This window comes from Protopterus annectens, chromosome 13.part0 (genome assembly GCF_019279795.1).
Source record: "Protopterus annectens isolate FY-2018-M chromosome 13.part0, PAN1.0, whole genome shotgun sequence".
Taxonomy (NCBI): Eukaryota; Metazoa; Chordata; order Ceratodontiformes; family Protopteridae; genus Protopterus; species Protopterus annectens.
Genome location: NC_056747.1, coordinates 194,594,724 through 194,617,618, shown reverse-complemented (window position 1 = coordinate 194,617,618; position 22,895 = coordinate 194,594,724). Strand labels below are relative to the sequence as shown.

At 42.0% G+C, this 22,895-nt stretch overlaps 1 protein-coding gene across 1 annotated transcript in view; it reads right to left on the bottom strand.

The window, feature by feature from the left end:
• Positions 1-2,200: 2,200 nt before the first annotated feature.
• SUGP1 (SURP and G-patch domain containing 1) overlaps positions 2,201-22,895 on the bottom strand; it is a 397,363-nt gene continuing 376,668 nt past the window's right edge. Inside the window, exon 9 of the mRNA XM_044054782.1 lies at positions 2,201-2,350. Within this exon, the coding sequence (XP_043910717.1) occupies positions 2,201-2,350 (150 nt within the window). The remainder of the gene's footprint in view (positions 2,351-22,895) is intronic.

The window sequence follows — 22,895 nt, the reverse complement described above, 5'->3', positions numbered from 1 at the left end:
AAACATATTACCATTTAACTATACATGCAAGGGGACAAGCCCCCCCTGCGCCCCCCACACCTCCTGCTACTTAAATATAACAACTCCAGACGGCACTTCACTACACTAAGTGCAATGTCGGAGTTGATATACTTAAGTAGCAGGGGGTGCAGGGGCGCTTGCCTCCCTGATTATACTTGGAGAAGAGTAACACACTTTGTATTTTACTTTTTCTGTATATACTTCTGATAGAATACAGTAAGTGTTGGTATCCTGTGTTTTCAGGATTTTGAGTTTTCAGGATTCTTAACTTGAGAGATTTTGGTCTTTCAGGATTCTGTAGCGCTCCCATATGTATGTATATGTGTGTGTGTGTGTGTGTGTGTGTATATATATATATATATATATATATATATATATATATATATATATACTCACACATACACACACATACACACTATGGTGCTCTGTGGATGAAAGTGCTTCTACTGGTCCATATATGTAATGTGCAGGATCGTTTAGTTGGACCTCTCTGTATTACCTTATTTTTCTGGTTTATGAAATAGCTGGTTATAACAGTCACCTGGCCAGTCAAATTCTAAACACTGTCCACCCTCCCATATCAACGGGCTCACTACTACTCAATTCAGCATGAACTTTCCACCACCACACAAATGCACAAACTTGTTACAAATATCCAGTTGCTTTTAAATTAGATTGGACAAAGTTGATATTTAAGAGAAAAGCACCACTCTTTTAAACTGCTCTGTGGTATTACACCATATCATGGATATTCAATGACTGTGTACTTTCTTGACCTGGCAGGTTTTTTTTTTTTTTTTTGCGCTTTAACTAGTATATCATTTTAGTTTTATGTACCTTGTGCACAGAATCCTTCAAAGGGAACAATTAAAACCAAGGGCTTAAATACTGAATCCACTTGCTGATTCATGTCTCCTACATCTGTTAATACCAGGCTAACCACCACAGGGGGCTTTTATAAGCCTAGCATGCTCCCCCCAAAGGTGACAAATCAAACTCTGTACCTTGTGTCTGCAAGGTAAACTCTACAACCATTATGCCAACCCCTAAACCCATACACAGACCAACAGAAAAACAGAATCAATAAAACAAGCACATGCAATAAAATTTAAGGTTAATACCCCAATGGTTAACAGTACCATATTGTATTTGCATTTTAAAATATGTTTAGCATCTTGTTTTATTTTGTCCATATTAGTAATACAGAAACAATTCTCGCTTTAAACTAACCTACCAAAACGGTGTGCAACTGAACTAGATACGTCACTGTTCAATTCTTCTGTTGCGCTCCTTTAAAGCAGTCTTTTGGATTTTCCAGTATGTTAGACTATGCCATCATATAAACACACACACCAGATTGTTACTTAACTGTCTAAAATATTACAATTATGAATCAGATGGAAACACCCTGTCCCCTAAACTAGCAGGGTAGGCTTTATCCACAAGTACTCATGAAAATCTACAGAAAAAAATAAAGGAAGCCACATACAAGCCAACAGTACTACAGACATTCAACTAAAACAAAAAAGAAGGGAGCTATCTTATGCAATACTGTTCAAACCAAGCACGGACATTGATAACAAAAGACAAAAGCTGTTTCTAATAACTTCTTTCGGCTTTGCCCAGTTAGGGATCACCTGTCCACTCATGATTGGCAGTAGAGTTTTACATTGTTGAGTTTTGTTTCTAATAACTAATAAAACTAAAAAGAAAAAATAGCAAGAGCACCAACCAGGAGCATACAATATACTTGATAAGGCTAAATACACTTTAAAATGCAAATGCATTATGGTACTGGTAACCTCTGGGGTACAAACCTTAAATTTGATTGTGCGCACTTGCTTTATTGGTGCTGTTTTTTCTCTTGGTCTGTGTATGGGTTTGGCATAATGGTTATAGTGTTTACCTTGCAGACTCCTTGAACTGTAACTACATAAACATACTTAATATCAAACTGCTTTCAAATTAGGAAGACATCTGTGTACCACATATACACAGTCTAAAATGGCAAAAAACTGAAAAGCTCTACTCAAAAAAAAAAAAAAAAAAAAATATATATATATATATATATATATAAAGAAAATTAAATTACTTAACTGATATAACATCCAGGACCCTTGGAATACATTTCAGAAACACTAACGTTATTCAGTATTAACAACTCTGAAAAACAAAACTCTTACTTATTTACAGGTGCAGTAATGCCCTGTCCATCACTGCCAAGTCCTTCTCCTTCTTTCCAGCCCATCTTCATCAGCATTTGGTATCCAAGGTTCTCAACCGTCAACTTGAATTCCTTGTATTCAGAGTAATCTGGTTCTCGGCCTTCCTATTAGTTAAAAAAATATATATATATATATAATTTTATACTTATACCAGGTAGTTTATTTCATTTAGTTAGTTATTTAACTAAGCAGCAGCTAGACTATTTCCAGCCAGAGTGCACATAAACACAAGTAGCATAATGTAATAGAAAAGTAATGCAAAATCCTTATTATAGAGAAAAATGTGTTATCACAATACATGACATTTCTGAGAGAGCAAACTGTAGTTCAGACTCCTCAGTTTTTACAGTGAAATCCATACCACCTTAAACTGGACTTAATACAAACTATAGTCAAAACAGGTAATCCATATTTATCATAGCACCCAGTGATTTATTTATGTTTAAGTCCAAAGATGTTAAGAACAGCCTTAAAACAGCTAAAATTTAACTTCAAAGGGGACTATAAACAAACTCCAAAACTGCATTATCTCAAAAGTATCTTCCTTCTCCGAGTTGCTTCAAAGTCAGCATATAAAAGTAGAGAGGGTACAGCCTCTTGCAAAATAAATTTAAAGGTATAATTGTAAGTTTCTACATTAGCAATTTTTTCTTTGGAATTGTCTGTTATATTTCTGGTCTCATACTTCTGACAAAAAAAAAAGCATAGAACCAAGTTAGTTATACACAAGTCATAAGAACAAAAAGATTATAGGTGTAACCAAGTTACATTTGAACTGAACAACATTCTTTAGTGCGACTGATCATAAAGCTGAGTTTCAGTGAAAGCGGCTCCTGAACTAAACATTATATTGTTGGGAATGTTATTCAGAAGTTTACGGGCATGTACAGTGAACAGTATACTTCTAAAACAAATTTGTACTGTGAAATGTTCCACACCTATGTGGAAGTAAAGGAAAAAAGAAGTTATGCACTTACCATAATGTTCCATCTGTGGTGTGAAATCTTCATTCATTCTTGACAGATGGTTTCAGTTCCAATATCGGAACAGACTTAGCCATTACTACAGCTCGCTCCAGCCAAAAACACAAGCTTTACCTCTACAAGAATCCCAACCTCTGTTACCTCAGATCTAGGTTGCAGAAAGGATATAGAAATATGCAAAAAACATATGCACGTGTGTGTATTATAGATATATGTATATGGTTTCCTATCATAACTTCGAATGAAACTTGATCGACCGCACTATGTTCAACAACGGAAAGTCGAACACAGCAATGTTGAACTTCAAAAGCAAGCCTAGGAATGGGTTTTAACATGGGTGGAGATAGGGGTGAGGTTTGTAGTTTGGCAATAGCAGTGGACCCCTATCTTGACCCATGTTAAAACCCGTTCCTAGGCTTGCTTTTGAATTTCGACATTGCAGTGTTAGACTTTCCATTGTCAAACATAGTGCAGTCGACAGAGTTTCATTCGAAATTATGATAGTAAACCATATATATATATATCTATATATATCTATATCTATATATCTATATATATCTATATCTATATATCTATATATATCTATATCATATATATCTATATCTATATATCTATATATATCTATATCATATATATATATATATATATATATATATATATATATATATATATATATACACACACACACACACACATATATACATACAAATATATACAGATACTTGAAAGGTAGATCAGGAGGAAGCCTCAATTACTGTGCTTAACCAGCAGTTCAAGTATTGGTGTTATTCAAAGGGGATCAAATGCCTGTCAGCCTGGGATGACATGCTCGACAAGCCACGATGCTTCGCTAGGGACGGCTTGCACTTGTCACCCCTGGGCTTTCGGATATTGGCAAAGGATCTTGCCACCCCCATAGTGCCTTTTTTAGGCAAGGCTCAAAAGACAAACCCACCTCCATAGGTATCACAAGGGATAAGAAACTAAGAGTAATGCTACTCAATGCCAGAAGTCTAAACCTCAAGATGCACGCACTCGAAACTCCCCTTAGAATGGAGAACATCAATATCTGTGCAGTAACAGAAACCTGGTTCAAGGCTCCCGAGAGCACCCCAGCACTACCAGGTTATACCTCATACCATGCTTTTCGGCCCCAAAACTTGGAATGAACCACAAAAGAAGGGGGAGTATCAAAATTCGTCAAAGATACCCACACCTCCAGGTTGGTGGCACAGCACGAAGCATCAGAGACTATTCCATGTGCAACTAACAGTGGGTAAAACTGCCTTCCAGTTTACAGCCTGTTACAGACCACCCTCCCAAACCCAGGAACCCCACTCGGCCTTCCTGAGAACACTGGAAAATATGAAGGTCTCTCCAAACACCATTATATTGGGCGACTTCAACTACCCAAACATAGACTGAGAGCATTACTCTAGCTCCAACACCCTAGCCCAAAGGTTCCTAGAATTTATAAACTCAAATGCTATGGAACAACGTGTTACCACTCCCACAAGAGGGGAAATCATACTGGGCCTGATCATCACCAACATGGGGGCTCTATGCTCCAGATCAGAAGTGTATCCCTCACTGGTAAGATCAGACCATAAACTAATCTCACAGAATATTCACATCCCGACCCCACCCCCTGCCCAGAAAACCACAGTGAAAAACTTCTCTAAAGCAAATTTCACACTCCTCAAAACAGAGGTGGAATCCTTCAAAGCCCCCGGGCCTGTGGAAAATACGGCCCAGACCGCAGAATCCTTTACAAACGCATTCTATGAACACCTTCAGGAATGCATGGATCATGCAATCCCAAATAAAACCAAGACCCAATCCTCCAAAGGCAGGCGTCCTGTCTGGTGGACCCCAGCCATAAACAAACTATACAATAGGAGGAGGAAGCTACTACATGATAGAGCAAAATCCCAAAAAGGGAAGGCATCGCTGATCAATATTAGCAAAAAACTATGGGCACTCATAAAATCGTCTAAGGCCAGCTTCGAGAGAAAAATTGCACAGGACACTAAGGATAATCACAAGGCTTTCTTTAGTTATGTTAGGAACCTGGGTGGGAATTCACAGATATGCTCAGAATTAGTCCAAAATGACAAAAAAATAAACCGAACCCACAGACATTGCCAACATCCTAGCTGACAGGTTCAGTGCAAACCTCCCCCCCCCCCCACCAAAAGAGTAAATATCTATCCCAGCAGAGTGCTGCCCCCCTGACATCTCAGATGCTCAGGTAAGAGCCGCCCTCTCCAAAGCAAAAAACACAGCATCAATGGGACCAGATGATGACCCGGGCTGCGTCCTACATGAACTCCAAGAAGAGCTAAACCCAAACATAAAACTACTGTTCAATCTCAGCCTTACTACAGGATATGTACCCAAAGAGTGGCATACAGCAACAGTGGTCCCTCTCCACAAAGGTGGTGCCTCAACAGATCCTGGAAACTATCGCCCCATAAGCCTGACTAGCCTGGTCTGCAAAGCTATGGAAAGGATCATCATGGACCTCATAAATAAAGACACTGGATCCTACCCAGTTCGGCTTTGTTAAGGGGAGATCCTGCCTCTTAAACCTGGTTGATTTCTTTGAAACAGTCACCAAGGCCATTGACGAGGGGAAGGTGGTCCACACAGCCTACCTGGACCTCGCAAAAGCCTTCCATACAATACCCCACCTCGGGCATTATAGATAAGCTCACCAGCTTAAATATAAACTCCTATGTCACTAGATGGGTTGTAAACTGGCTCAAGGACAGAACCCACATGGTTAGAATTGCTGGAGCCATGTCAGACTCCAAACCAGTTACAAGTGGTGTCCCACAAGGCTCAGTCATGGGACCTCTCTTGTTCGGTATATATTTCTCGGAGGTACAGGCCAACATGGAAGGACTGTGGATGACCAAGTTCGCAGATGACTGCAAACTAGGCGCCATAATAGACTCTCCAGCCGACACAAGCATCCTACAAAAGGGCCTCATAGAAACAGACAACTGGTGCCAGAGCCATGGCCTCAAGCTAAACGCCAAAAAGAGTATGGTCATCCCCTTTGGCAAAAACAAAGTGCCCACAAATTACCACATAGGTGGTAATCCATTAAGTACGGAAGTAGTAATTAGGGACCTGGGGACCAAAGTTGATGGCAATCTCTCATTTGAAAACCACGTGGCCAAAGTGGTTAGAAAAACATTTTATAATAGCCCACCTAATCATGAAGGGATTCACATCTAAATCAGGGGAAGTCATCGTGTCTCTTTACTCATCCTTCATCAGGCCCATAATTGAGTACAATGCCCCTTTTGGGATGTACCTTACCAGACACCTGCGGCAACTGGAAAGACCCCAAAAGTACCTCACCAAGAGGATCAAAGGGCTCAAACAGATGCCATATGCTGCCCGGTTAACTCATTCACTCCAAAGCAGCTCAGGGAAAGCTGCCTGCTGAATTCCACCATAGGGACAACAGAGCAGCCTGAGCTCATTTTCAGAAAATCCATTTGTAATACTATACAGAAAACAAATGCTCATAACTCTTTAACTATAAGAGCTAGACTAAAAGTGTAAACGCGAAAGTTGTTAAGCAGACACTGACCTTTCCAACAGTGTAAATGTTGATAGTGCATATCAAAGTCATAATGAAATATTTGGCAAGGAATGCTGATATTGTTCAACTTTTTTAATTTTTGGAAAAGCAAAGCACAATATCTTGGTCTATGTACCATGCAGACCCATACAATTTGAATTTAATTTGTTAGTATGAATGTCAGCTTTAAAATGATACTTTAACCATAACTGTGTGACACTCCTTTCATGAGATATTCACAGAAATATGATTAGTATATTATTTCTCATAATTGATAAATAAACAAAGCATAATATCTCATCACCTGTAACAGACAGAGCCTACATATCAGTGTAGAAGTTGTGCATCTGAATGTCAGCTTCAAAATGACGCATCATTTGTGTGATTACCATGCTCCCAAGCAAAGATATGGGCATAATAATGAGAAGTATTGTAAATGTATAATTTTCATATTTGTACAAGACTAAACAAACTGTAATATCTGTACGTGTGTACAGTGCCTAGACACAGTTATTTTACCATGTTGTAAGGAGTAACACTGTCTTCAAAATGATGCATTACTTCACACAATGTGGTGCTCCCTTGCAAAGTTATTTACCAAAATATGAAAAAAATCATAATTTCCATAACCTAAGTCAGAAACAAACTTTGATATCTGCCTATGAGTACAACATACAGGTACCATTCTTTTACCATGTTAGAACTATAAATAATCTTTTCAAAATGAGGTATTACTTAGCACATTCATATGCTCCCTTGCAAAGTTATTTACCAAAATATGAAAAAAAATCATAATTTCCATAACCATAAGTCTCAAACAAACTTTGATTTCTGCACATGTGTCAAACATACTGGCACAACTCTTTACCATATTAGAACCAGCAATACAGTCTTTAAAATGAGATATTACTTGGCACATTCAGATGCTCCCTTGCAAAGTTATTTACCAAAATATGAAAAAAATCATAAATTCCATAACCTAAGTCAGAAACAAACTCTGTTATCTGCCTATGAGTACAACATACAGGTACCATTCTTTTACCATGTTAGAACTATAAATAATCTTTTCAAAATGAGGTATTACTTAGCACATTCATATGCTCCCTTGCAAAGTTATTTACCAAAATATGAAAAAAATTATAATTTCCATAACCATAAGTCTCAAACAAACTTTGATATCTGCACATGTGTCAAACATACTGGCACAATTCTTTTACCATATTAGAACCAGCAATACTGTCTTCAAAATGAGATATTACTTGGCACATTCAGATGCTCCCTTGCAAAGTTATTTACCAAAATATGAAAAAAATCATAATTTCCATAACCATAAGTCTCAAACAAACTTTGATTTCTGCACATGTGTCAAACATACTGGCACAATTCTTTTACCATATTAGAACCAGCAATACTGTCTTCAAAATGAGATATTACTTGGCACATTCAGATGCTCCCTTGCCACGTTATTTACCAAAATATGAAAAAAATCATAATTTCCATAACCTAAGTCAGAAACAAACTCTGTTATCTGCCTATGAGTACAACATACAGGTACCATTCTTTTACCATGTTAGAACTATAAATAATCTTTTCAAAATGAGGTATTACTTAGCACATTCATATGCTCCTTGCAAAGTTATTTACCAAAATATGAAAAAAATTATAATTTCCATAACCATAAGTCTCAAACAAACTTTGATATCTGCACATGTGTCAAACATACTGGCACAATTCTTTTACCATATTAGAACCAGCAATACTGTCTTCAAAATGAGATATTACTTTGCACATTCAGATGCTCCCTTGCAAAGTTATTTACAAAAATATGAAAAAAAAATCATAATTTCCATAACAGTTATTTGCCAAGCTCAGAGAAATAAATTTTACATAACACATTTCATAATAGTGTTTTACTTACTATACTGGTCCAGCTTGGTCATGGGTGTTTTCCATTCTTCTCACAATCATGCAGGGCTCTCCTCACGCCATTGTGGAGGTTGGTCAAGAAGAATGCAATGCCCTCCTCAGGTAGGTGAATGCCATCCCTTCTGAACCAGTGAACATCTTCCCTTCCAGTCTTACCTTATCTGAAATAAAGCATGGGTGGACACTGACAAGGGTGCACAGCCAGGGCACATGTAAAGAGAAAAAGCAGGGTAAGGACCGCCGCTCCACTAATATGCCAAGGACAGGCATGGGGCTCCAGATGTTGGTTATCTGTAGTGTCCCATAGCTGTGCCGGCTGCCCACTCAGACTGCTGATACCACTATGGTCTCATGACCTCCTTCAGTGGCAGCAGTCTGCCTTACCTCTGCCTTTTCTCTTTACATGTGCCCATTCAGCAATGGACCTAAGGGATGAGGGACTGAAGTAACTCACTAATTGCTGTCCTGACCTACCGGAAGGGAAGGAGACTGAGGTGAGAGCTACATCAAGGCAACATGTCAAAAGACCAAGACTGAACCAGGCTGTGTCTTTTGCATGTTTGCAGTACATCACAGTGGCACACCCAAGCCCATGCTTATCGAGGACAGCAGCACTATGGGACTGTGCTGTAGAGTCTCCAGGTTCCCAAGTGCGATCCCGGTGGATCACAAGATCCACGCTGGCTGGGTATGCCCCCTGTGATGCACCCAGCAACACAATATTCGGCGATGGGACAACGTAAGGTTTTTGGCTGCTCCCTTTCCAGTGACTCCCAGAACAGCAGAAGACAGTCTTACCTTATCTGAAATAAAGCATGGGTGGACACTGACAAGGGTGCACAGCCAGGGCACATGTAAAGAGAAAAAGCAGGGTAAGGACCGCCGCTCCACTAATATGCCAAGGACAGGCATGGGGCTCCAGATGTTGGTTATCTGTAGTGTCCCATAGCTGTGCCGGCTGCCCACTCAGACTGCTGATACCACTATGGTCTCATGACCTCCTTCAGTGTCAGCAGTCTGCCTTACCTCTGCCTTTTCTCTTTACATGTGCCCATTCAGCAATGGACCTAAGGGATGAGGGACTGAAGTAACTCACTAATTGCTGTCCTGACCTACCGGAAGGGAAGGAGACTGAGGGGAGAGCTACATCAAGGCAACATGTCAAAAGACCAAGACTGAACCAGGCTGTGTCTTTTTGCATGTTTTTGCAGTACGTCACAGTGGCACACCCAAGCCCATGCTTACCGAGGACAGCAGCACTATGGGACTGTGCTGTAGAGTCTCCAGGTTCCCAAGTGCGATCCCGGTGGATCACAAGATCCACGCTGGCTGGGTATGCCCCCTGTGATGCACCCAGCAACACAATATTCGGCGATGGGACAACGTAAGGTTTTTGGCTGCTCCCTTTCCAGTGACTCCCAGAACAGCAGAAGACAGTCTTACCTTATCTGAAATAAAGCATGGGTGGACACTGACAAGGGTGCACAGCCAGGGCACATGTAAAGAGAAAAAGCAGGGTAAGGACCGCCGCTCCACTAATATGCCAAGGACAGGCATGGGGCTCCAGATGTTGGTTATCTGTAGTGTCCCATAGCTGTGCCGGCTGCCCACTCAGACTGCTGATACCACTATGGTCTCATGACCTCCTTCAGTGTCAGCAGTCTGCCTTACCTCTGCCTTTTCTCTTTACATGTGCCCATTCAGCAATGGACCTAAGGGATGAGGGACTGAAGTAACTCACTAATTGCTGTCCTGACCTACCGGAAGGGAAGGAGACTGAGGGGAGAGCTACATCAAGGCAACATGTCAAAAGACCAAGACTGAACCAGGCTGTGTCTTTTTGCATGTTTTTGCAGTACGTCACAGTGGCACACCCAAGCCCATGCTTACCGAGGACAGCAGCACTATGGGACTGTGCTGTAGAGTCTCCAGATTCCCAAATGCCATCCCGGTGGATCACAAGATCCATGCTGGCTGGGTATGCCCCTTGTGATGAACCCACCAACCTAAGAGCAGTTGGCAAAACAAAATTGAAGAGGGACCTTCCTGGCATTAGTGCTGAAGGGCTTGGCTGCTAACTGACATGGGGGCACAGAAAGAGCACATGTACACTGAAAAAGCAGGTGAGGCACTCTGCTTTACCTCTGCCTTTTCCATTTACATGTGTTCTTTCTGCAATGAGTAGAAGGGAGGAGCTAATGTAAGCCCTGTTGTCCTGACCTAAATACACTGACTACACCTGAAGGGAGGGAGACTGAGTGGAGAGCTACATCAAGGCAAAATGTCAAAAGACCAAGACTGACCCAGGCTGTGTCTTTTTGCATGTTTTTGCAGTACATCACAGTGGCACACCCAAGCCCATGCTTACCGAGGACAGCAGCACTATGGGACCGTGCTGTAGAGTCTCCAGGTTCCCAGAAATGCGATCCCGGTGGATCACAAGATCCACGCGGGCAGGTAATGCCCCCTGTGATGCACCCAGCAACACAATATTCGGCGATGGGACAACGTAAGGTTTTTGGCTGCTCCCTTTCCAGTGACTCCCAGAACAGCAGAAGACAGTCTTACCTTATCTGAAATAAAGCATGGGTGGACACTGACAAGGGTGCACAGCCAGGGCACATGTAAAGAGAAAAAGCAGGGTAAGGACCGCCGCTCCACTAATATGCCAAGGACAGGCATGGGGCTCCAGATGTTGGTTATCTGTAGTGTCCCATAGCTGTGCCGGCTGCCCACTCAGACTGCTGATACCACTATGGTCTCATGACCTCCTTCAGTGTCAGCAGTCTGCCTTACCTCTGCCTTTTCTCTTTACATGTGCCCATTCAGCAATGGACCTAAGGGATGAGGGACTGAAGTAACTCACTAATTGCTGTCCTGACCTACCGGAAGGGAAGGAGACTGAGGGAGAGCTACATCAAGGCAACATGTCAAAAGACCAAGACTGAACCAGGCTGTGTCTTTTGCATGTTTTTGCAGTACGTCACAGTGGCACACCCAAGCCCATGCTTACCGAGGACAGCAGCACTATGGGACTGTGCTGTAGAGTCTCCAGGTTCCCAAGTGCGATCCCGGTGGATCACAAGATCCACGCTGGCTGGTATGCCCTGTGATGCACCCAGCAACACAATATTCGGCGATGGGACAACGTAAGGTTTTGGCTGCTCCTTTCCAGTGACTCCCAGAACAGCAGAAGACAGTCTTACCTTATCTGAAATAAAGCATGGGTGGACACTGACAAGGGTGCACAGCCAGGGCACATGTAAAGAGAAAAGCAGGGTAAGGACCGCCTCCACTAATATGCCAAGGACAGGCATGGGGCTCCAGATGTTGGTTATCTGTAGTGTCCCATAGCTGTGCCGGCTGCCCACTCAGACTGCTGATACCACTATGGTCTCATGACCTCCTTCAGTGTCAGCAGTCTGCCTTACCTCTGCCTTTTCTCTTTACATGTGCCCATTCAGCAATGGACCTAAGGGATGAGGGACTGAAGTAACTCACTAATTGCTGTCCTGACCTACCGGAAGGGAAGGAGACTGAGGGAGAGCTACATCAAGGCAACATGTCAAAAGACCAAGACTGAACCAGGCTGTGTCTTTTGCATGTTTTGCAGTACGTCACAGTGGCACACCCAAGCCCATGCTTACCGAGGACAGCAGCACTATGGGACTGTGCTGTAGAGTCTCCAGATTCCCAAATGCCATCCCGGTGGATCACAAGATCCATGCTGGCTGGGTATGCCCCTTGTGATGAACCCACCAACCTAAGAGCAGTTGGCAAAACAAAATTGAAGAGGGACCTTCCTGGCATGAGTGCTGAAGGGCTTGGCTGCTAACTGACATGGGGGCACAGAAAGAGCACATGTACACTGAAAAGCAGGTGAGGCACTCTGCTTTACCTCTGCCTTTCCATTTACATGTGTTCTTTCTGCAATGAGTAGAAGGGAGGAGCTAATGTAAGCCCTGTTGTCCTGACCTAAATACACTGACTACACCTGAAGGGAGGGAGACTGAGTGGAGAGCTACATCAAGGCAAAATGTCAAAAGACCAAGACTGACCCAGGCTGTGTCTTTTTGCATGTTTTTGCAGTACATCACAGTGGCACACCCAAGCCCATGCTTACCGAGGACAGCAGCACTATGGGACCGTGCTGTAGAGTCTCCAGGTTCCCAAGCGATCCCGGTGGATCACAAGATCCACGCTGGCTGGTATGCCCCTGTGATGCACCCAGCAACACAATATTCGGCGATGGGACAACGTGGTTTTGGCTGCTCCTTTCCAGTGACTCCCAGAACAGCAGAAGACAGTCTTACCTTATCTGAAATAAAGCATGGGTGGACACTGACAAGGGTGCACAGCCAGGGCACATGTAAAGAGAAAAAGCAGGGTAAGGACCGCGCTCCACTAATATGCCAAGGACAGGCATGGGGCTCCAGATGTTGGTTATCTGTAGTGTCCCATAGCTGTGCCGGCTGCCCACTCAGACTGCTGATACCACTATGGTCTCATGACCTCCTTCAGTGGCAGCAGTCTGCCTTACCTCTGCCTTTTCTCTTTACATGTGCCCATTCAGCAATGGACCTAAGGGATGAGGGACTGAAGTAACTCACTAATTGCTGTCCTGACCTACCGGAAGGGAAGGAGACTGAGGGGAGAGCTACATCAAGGCAACATGTCAAAAGACCAAGACTGAACCAGGCTGTGTCTTTTGCATGTTTTGCAGTACGTCACAGTGGCACACCCAAGCCCATGCTTACCGAGGACAGCAGCACTATGGGACTGTGCTGTAGAGTCTCCAGATTCCCAAATGCCATCCCGGTGGATCACAAGATCCATGCTGGCTGGGTATGCCCCTTGTGATGAACCCACCAACCTAAGAGCAGTTGGCAAAACAAAATTGAAGAGGGACCTTCCTGGCATTAGTGCTGAAGGGCTTGGCTGCTAACTGACATGGGGGCACAGAAAGAGCACATGTACACTGAAAAGCAGGTGAGGCACTCTGCTTTACCTCTGCCTTTTCCATTTACATGTGTTCTTTCTGCAATGAGTAGAAGGGAGGAGCTAATGTAAGCCCTGTTGTCCTGACCTAAATACACTGACTACACCTGAAGGGAGGGAGACTGAGTGGAGAGCTACATCAAGGCAAAATGTCAAAAGACCAAGACTGACCCAGGCTGTGTCTTTTTGCATGTTTTTGCAGTACATCACAGTGGCACACCCAAGCCCATGCTTACCGAGGACAGCAGCACTATGGGACCGTGCTGTAGAGTCTCCAGGTTCCCAAGTGCGATCCCGGTGGATCACAAGATCCACGCTGGCTGGGTATGCCCCCTGTGATGCACCCAGCAGCACAATATTCGGCGATGGGACAGCATAAAGATTTCGGCTGCTCCCTTTCTAGTGACTCCCAGAACAGCAGAAGACAGTCTTACCTTATCTGAAATAAAGCATGGGTGGACACTGACAAGGGTGCACAGCCAGGGCACATGTACAGAGAAAAAGCAGGGTAAGGACCGCTCCACTAATATGCCAAGGACAGGCATGGGGCTCCAGATGTTGGTTATCTGTAGTGTCCCATAGCTGTGCCGGCTGCCCACTCAGACTGCTGATACCACTATGGTCTCATGACCTCCTTCAGTGTCAGCAGTCTGCCTTACCTCTGCCTTTTCTCTTTACATGTGCCCATCCAGCAATGGACCCAACAGCCTGGTCACAACTTTGATGTATAGTGTGCTCTGCACATCTTACTGCTGTCAGCAGTCTGCTAGACTCTTATGGCCATGGTACTCACCAAAGCATTCCATGCATAGGTTAATCTTGCAGGTCGGGCATCCCCATGATGGTTCAGCACGTTTTCCCTTGATGGCACAGTTTTTGCATCGTGCCTTCCGCCATTTCACTGGAAAGTGTGAGCCTTCTTCAAATCGTGTCATGGGCTCTGGGATGGTAATCTCTATGCATCTTTTCCTCTTCTTGTAGGTGGTCAGGAGGTGCATGCCTAGGTGTCTTCTAAACTGTAACTGGCTTGCCGCAATAAACGGCCAGAACGTGAAAGCTGCCGGTGGCTAGCACTCTCACGAAATAAAATGTAAGCATTCACTATGGCCACATCCCATAGGAACCAGAACAAGTACAGCCACCATTTCCTTGCCTTCGAGCAGTTGGATACTGCGTCCTGAGCTGATCAGCTCGGTCCACCCCATTCATATATGTGTTGTACATGTTTACAACTGGTGGACATGGCACTGCAGCTTTGTTCCATCGTGCTGTCTCCTGCGTATGCTGGAGACTGCCAAGGTTGGGTTACTATTAGTGGACAGCAGAAATACTGGGTTGCTATCCTTCCATTCAGTTGCAAGCAATGGTCCACTCTGCAGCTGCTTGTAGAACCCTCGAGGCGCTTTACCAATGGCTTGTCGGTTGAATGTTACAGGCCATCCAGACCTATTGGTGCGCATGGTTCCACAGCAGTACAGTCCGTCCTGCAGCAGTTGCTGTGCCAGAGGGACAGAGGAGAAGTAGTTGTCAAAGTAAATGTGATGCTTCTTTCCAATCAGCCCCGTGTTAGGTCGACCACAACTCTGTGTGCCAGTCCAACGCCTGTGGTCTGCTCTGCCTTTCCAGTGTATACCTGGAATTCATGCACATAACCATTATGTGAGTCAGCTAGCACCCATACCTTAATGCCATACCTCTCCGGCTTGCCAGGCATAAACTGTCTAAATGTCAGACGTCCACGGAAGCCGACCATGGCTTCATCTACTGCCACATCACGATGCACATTATACTGTGTCCTACATGCATGAAGTACGGCATCCAGTATTGGCCAGACATGATGGAGCTTGTCATGACCCACAGAGCCCTGTGGTCGCCTGAGGTTTTGTCATTGCAGTGAAAATACTGCTGAATTTTTCAAACCTCTCCGGTCATGTACTCGGCTATGGGGAAATGACCATACAGATGGTGCGTTCCCAGTACTGCCTGTATTTTGGAACATGTACAATAGACATGTATATTCTGACACCTAGAAATGTGCGTATGTCTCCAGGACAAACTGACTCCACCGCTTATCAACCTTGCCTGCTGCAGCCTGCCTCTGTGCAGCATAGCGGTTAGTTTCATCAGCAATAAGTGAATACAGTTCCTCTGGGAACATCAAATTGAGGAAGTCCACCTCTGTGCTGTCCGAGTCCAGGTTGGTGACTGGGCCGACTGGACACACAAAATCATCGATGTGAACTGGTGATAGGCGTTTCTCCCATGATAAGTTTCGTGGTGGGCATGATCGCCGTGCCTTTTTCATTTGCCTCCCAGAGTTTTGAATGCAAGGTACCCTGTGATCAGTGACATTACCCACTGGTTTGTACTGACTACTGAGTGGAGTACTCGCACAAATTCCATACTGCGGCACACTCAGATCCTTGCTTGACAAGCAGCTACTTCGGCTCAGATCCAGTGGACTTTCTCCATCTGAATAAACCTGCTGTAGACTACGCCTGAACTCATGTATAGTAGGAAGCATATCCGCTTCCTCTTCAGCACTAGGCCTGGCTTGGGACTGCAAAGGTCTGTCACTCGGGCCACGTCCGTAACTCAGATAGAGGCAATTCATCCTCTGTGTCAAAATCTGATTCAAGTTGCTGACCACTATTGTGTGTGCCATCATACCTTAGCTGGGCTAGTGGCATGTCATCCTCACTGTCGTGGTCAGTTACATCAAGAGTAGTGAGCTCGGGGTTAGAGGGTAGGGGTCTGTCAGGAATCGCTGGGACAGGGGCATCTTTATCAGCAGTAATAGCCTTCTCGCAGACGTGCCAGTGGAATATGATCATCGGCATCATAATCATCATCCTCACTCTGGTTTGGCTTACGCTGTGCATCAAGATCCAATTCCATTTCGACCCACTGGTATTACTGTCAGAATCAGTATCCTCGCCCACGAACGCCGGTTAACTTCTTAACAGATGGCATCTTCACTGAGGGGTGTGATGTCGGGTGAATGCAAAGCTGAAAAACACAATTGTATAGAATATTATGTTACTCACCTGCACAGAGGCAGCTGAAACGCAACACATGCAGTATGTAGTGATAGTATGACACATTCAACTGTTTCAATATATTTGGTCAGTTACAATAATTCACAAAGATATGAACTACATTAATAAAATGGATACTTATATCTGTATGTTTTAAGTGAAAATACAGATATATGTCTGTGTGTATATAGATTATATATTACATATACATATATACACACACACTATATATATATATATATATATATATATATATATATATATATATATATATATATATATATATATATATATACATACACATATATACACACATATATATATATATATACACATATATACACACACACATATTCACACACACACACACACACACACACACACATATTCACACACACACACACATACAGATAGATATTATATATAAAATAAGGGCCTGAAGAAGCATAGTGTTACTATGCGAAAGCGCTTGTGTGTTCCAGTTCTTCATTAAAGAAGTTTTCTACATTGTGGATTCCTCTGTGTGGTGTATCCAGTGGTTTTGGTGTGTTCCCATATAAAATAAGGGGTTTCAGAGGCTAGGTAGTTGAAGAATGGAGGGGGTGGCTTGCAGTGACTAGAAGCAGAGAAAAAAAACACAATATGCCTTGTGCATTCATCAATGTGATAACGAGTTGCACTTACATAAATAACAGTGACAGCTCCTGATAGTGTTACCTGAAAAGTGATAATGACTCCGTGCTATATTGTAAATGACTTATTGCTAAGGTGATAATGACCTGACTTTCATTACTGGAAAGGTATGCATGCTCAGACACAGGTGATAATTGCTGCACATAACCTGTTGAGTAGGTACTCATTATATCACCTTGTGCAACTGTTATGTAATACAGTAATCCAGTAAAATAGTATAACACTTAGCCCTTCCTCCCACAAGTTGCACACATTACTGACAAAGGCCAGAAAAATTCCCAAAATATAACTTAGCTCCATGCAGGTAGTAGTCAGCAAGTAATAACATGGCTAACTTCTAGGCAAAACTAAATCATTCAGAATATCTGGAGAACTTGTTTATTTCTTGTGATGGTAGGAATGGACAGTCTGTGTCAAAACGGATCATTTTCAAATGAGTGTCCAAGACTTATTACCTTTTGTTATAATCACAAAAAATCTATTCAAGTCAGGGTGAAGGCCCTCTCTCCAAAATGCATACAGGAAATCTCTGCATAGCTAGAAGTCATCTGAATAATTTCACAGATATCTGTAACTACTGAAGAGGTTGCTGCTAGCAAAGAACTTTATATTTCAATGTATATCTACCAATTCAGAGGTTCTAGCTGCTTTATGGAAGCTTTCTAGTTCAAATGTGTTTTATAGTTTTACATAATTACACAGTTACATCTAATTTCTATACCAGAATGCAAAAATCAAAGCTAAAATTGAAACAGCTGGCAGCAACTATTCAGACACTCCATTTCTATTACTGAACCAAAGGTTACCAAGTCATTCAGTGCTTTGAAGGTAAAGAACAGGATTTCCAACTACAAAATCAGCTACCAGTCAATTGCTCTAAATTACCAGAAAGTGAATGGGTGTCATACATATATATCGAAATACACAAATTTGCATAGACATTTTTTCCCCTCTTGTGGGAGTGGTAACAAGTTGTTCCATAGCATTTGAGTTTATAAATTCTAGGAACCTTTGGGCTAGGGTGTTGGAGCTAGAGTAATGCTCCCAGTCTATGTTTGGGTAGTTGAAGTCGCCCAATGAAATTGTGTTTGGAGAGACTTTCACATTTTCCAGTGTTCTCAGGAAGGCTGACTGGGGTTCCTGGGTTTGGGAGGGTGGTCTGTAGCAGGCTATAAGCTGGAAGTCCGTTTTACCCACTGTTAGTTGCACATGGTTTAAAAGCCTGCATTTGCTCTTGTTTCCCACCTGTTCGGTAACTAGTCTAGTCCAGATACAAATTTCTTGTATCCAAAAATGCAATGACGTGATCAAATTGTGTGTATAGTAGCACACACTGCAGTCAGTCTATAAGATGAACATATGGGACAGCATCCTTATGCCCAATGCAACTGCTTGGCTTCATCCCTGATCCTTGAGATAAATGGTTTTGAGGTACAACAACAAGAAATCTGGAGAAAGCCATAAATAAAAAGGAGCAAAGGTCCCAAAATATGGACAATATTGAATTAGTACTCTTACAAACTAAGTTGTTAGAATAACAGGTGTTGCATTAGTATGGATTATCTGAAGCTTAATCAGTCTGCCACTCAAATGTCTGTCATTATTTTCTAACTTGAATCTTTAATAATTTGCCACTAAGTTGCCACCAAAAATGCCTATGTATGAAGAACAGACTAAAAATATGAGGTAAAAATCTGAACATCATTTGAAAATCTAAACAGTTGAGAGGTATGTAGGACGGTGCTAACTGGCAAAAAAAATAGCACCCCTGGGGAATCAGATTTACAAGCTGTTAGCTCACTATTCCACACGTGCAATCCAAAAGTGTGAGAGAATAGCAAGTCAAAATATTTTAATCATTCACAAACCAATGCTAAAAACGGCATACAATCTAAAGTTGTACAAAGCACCAAATAAGTATGACTCTTAATAGCACTCATGCAAACTTAGAAAGCAGACATAATGAAATGTTATGCATTAGCTTGAGTTTTCTGTGTGGTATGAAATCTGAAACTCAAGTGTCTCTACGTTTCTGCATTCAATCCAAAAGTGATTTGACTGAAAACTATACAGTTATGACAACAGTATAAGGCAGAAATTATATTATATATAAGGCAGAAATCTGAGATCTGACATGCCATCCAGGGAGGAAAAGCAACCCCAAACTCCCATTTAAACAGCAGGTACGGAAAACGTACATCCTGTGCAAAGAGCCATTATAGCAAGCATCACAGCGCCTATGACAAAGACCAGAATACTAATCATGCAAAATATACGGTTATGACAAAAGTATAAGGCAGAAATCTGTTCCTTCAGCAAAAATCTGTAAAGCTGATATCACTATTCACTATGAGGGAACGCTGCAGGACCCATGTAACACACAAATACTTTAATGTAAACCTGCCATCCCAGGGAGGAAAAGCAACCCCAAATTCCCATTTAAACTGCAGTAACGTAAAACGAACATTCTGTGCAAAGAGCCATTATAGCAAACATCACAGAACTTCTGAAAATGACTGGCATACTAGCCATTTACAAATTTAATCACATTACCAAAATACAGCCAGCCAGAAAATAAAACTGGAAATCCACTTTATTACACCACTATCAGGTATGGTGACAAAAGCGCTTAACTATTGTGGTGTCATAAAGTGGTTTTCAAGTTTTAGTTCCTGGCTGGCTGTACTTTGTTAACTCTTACATAGAAAATCATCAGCATGCAGGCCCAGAAGGCATCAAAAATAGGCATAAGGTTAACACATATACTACATGACAAAAACATTTTTAATTCTGCAAAGCAACTGATTGGCACCCTGTACCTGAACATTCTGTGCAAAGAGCCATTATAGCAAACATCACAGAACTTCTGACAATGACTGGCATACTAGCCATTTACAAATTTAATCACATTACCAAAATACAGCCAGCCAGAAAATAAATCTGGAAATCCACTTTATTACACCACTATCAGGTATGGTGACAAAAGCGCTTAACTACTGTGGTGTCATAAAGTGGTTTTCAAGTTTTAGTTCCTGGCTGGCTGTACTTTGTTAACTCTTACATAGAAAATCATCAGCATGCAGGCCCAGAAGGCATCAAAAATAGCCATAAGGTTAACACATATACTACATGACAAAAAACATTTTTAATTCTGCAAAGCAACTGATTGGCATTAGGTTTTAGCTATTAATCGCATTGCAGAACATTAAAACCATGGCAGGCTACACAGCAGCAAACTGTTTACAAGTCCAGCGATGCAAGAAAAAGAACGGCAATCCTTTCACTGAAATGTATTTAGAAAAGAAATGGAAAGCACTTTCAGGCAGTTTTACAATACCTGAAAAAGAAGAATTATAGAAAACTTGCCACTGCTACACTTAATCCACTGTGCGAGATGACAAGAGTCCATCAACATGCTTCCCGGAACTCGAGAAACACTATTAGCTCCCACTGTTGCACGCTCTCCGTCAACAACTGAAAGAAGCGTTTTGTTCAACAAAATCAAAGTAGTACACAGGCAAAACGCTGTACTGCCACACACTAGCTATAACAGCAAAAGGAAACCAACTTCGGTAGACTTAAAATTCACGTAGAAAAGTTAATAAAACTAAGGTGGCACACTAGCCTCTGGTGGAAGCCCGGGAGAAAAGCTCTCTACACATAAACTTAAAGAACAGTACATTGTGCAATTAATGTTCACGCACTAGTCAAGTGCTAAGGCATTGAATGCACATAACAATAATGCAGAAGACATTGTACTTACATAATACCAAGGTCTTCCTCAGGCCAATATATTTAAAATCATTCATAGGTTCATAGGCTAGTACTAGGCTACCTGCTCTTGCAGCCATTTTAAGTCTAGCCAGTTATGCCCTGTGAGATTCAAACCCTGTACCTTGTGTTTGTAAGGCAAACACCTTAACCATTAGGCCACCCTCCCAACTATGCTGTCACTTTCACTATGAAACCACTTGCATTAATGTATGGTTTATGGTAAATGACTCACCCAGCAACAAAGCAGAGCACGTCAGAATAATTTGTGACTCTTAAAGATGCTTCAAAGGCTTGTCTGCTGTGGCTAAGTAGAGAAAATGGAGTTACCGATCTTGCAAACACATAGGGATGAGAGAAACAATTTAAAAAAATCATTCCACAATACCCTCTATTACTATCTCTCAGCACCTCCCTTCTGTAATGGAAACGGGAGGGGATGTTTGCTGCCATGGTTGAGTTATACGAGCAGCGATAGTTCTGCCTGTCAGTCTATCCATCCAGTCACAACCCCTTTTTCCCATTTTTACACATGGGGTTGGGGTGTCACTTCAACAGTGACAATCATCTAGAGCCAAGGTTTACACCACTGGGTGGTTAGCACTACCACTGATGACTTTTAATACTATATGGTCATTAATCGGTTGTTTTTTTCATTCATTCTGCTTACAAGAATCCCTGCTTTCTTAACCTGGAAGCTGACTGAGCACAACCATTTTTTCAAACATTACTTGTGAAGAGTAGACACTCAACAGCATTATACCTCTCAACCTCTTATTGCAATAAATCTCAACAAAGTCAAAAACATTGAGCAACACCAGCCCAAAAGTAGGGACAGATTTTAAGGATTGCTCTTACAAACTTTTAAAGTTGCTAGAATAACAGCTTTTGTGTTAACATGTATTTCCAGAAGGACATGCATGAGGTTTGAAACTGTCTTTATTCAAGTACTTCAATCCTAAGTGATTTGCCAGAAGCCCACAAGTTGTATGTGGAATAGATCAAAACGTCAGGACATTCAGCAAAAATCTGGACACTTGATAGGCATGGACAGCATTTACGTACTGCTGAAATTAAAAGAACTTAAATCTATAAATAATATGTACTCAGCTTTCTAACTATACTGTATAGAAAGTAAGGTTTAGATATGAGGAAAACAGGAGCAAATTCAGAAACAGTTATCCTTGAGCGTATTCTATAACATTCATGTCTTTCTGCATAATAGCCTATAATGTTGGAATATATAGAATTAATTGTACAGACATAATATGGTTAAGAGCACCATATTCTGGTTTCCAAAAGACAGTACGATGCTGGACACTTCAAATAAAGCAGGAAGAGAAGATTAGATAGAAAGTACAAGTATGCCAGGCCAAAATGTGATATTCTCTAAACAGCTATTTTATTTGTCAACTGGATGAAATCACAAGTCATAGCTCAGCATGGTATTTAGGCAATGTGCATGATGGTTTTAACTGTGGTTTTATGTGCCATCAACATGCTCTGAGGCATATTTGGTCAGTCATCTCAAAGTTCACAGCATCATAGAAAAGCATCTTCTGGAGCAATGCATGTAATAACAGGAATTTGTGTACTTTGACAGATTTACTTGTGTATAACTATTACTTGTGGGGATAGGCTG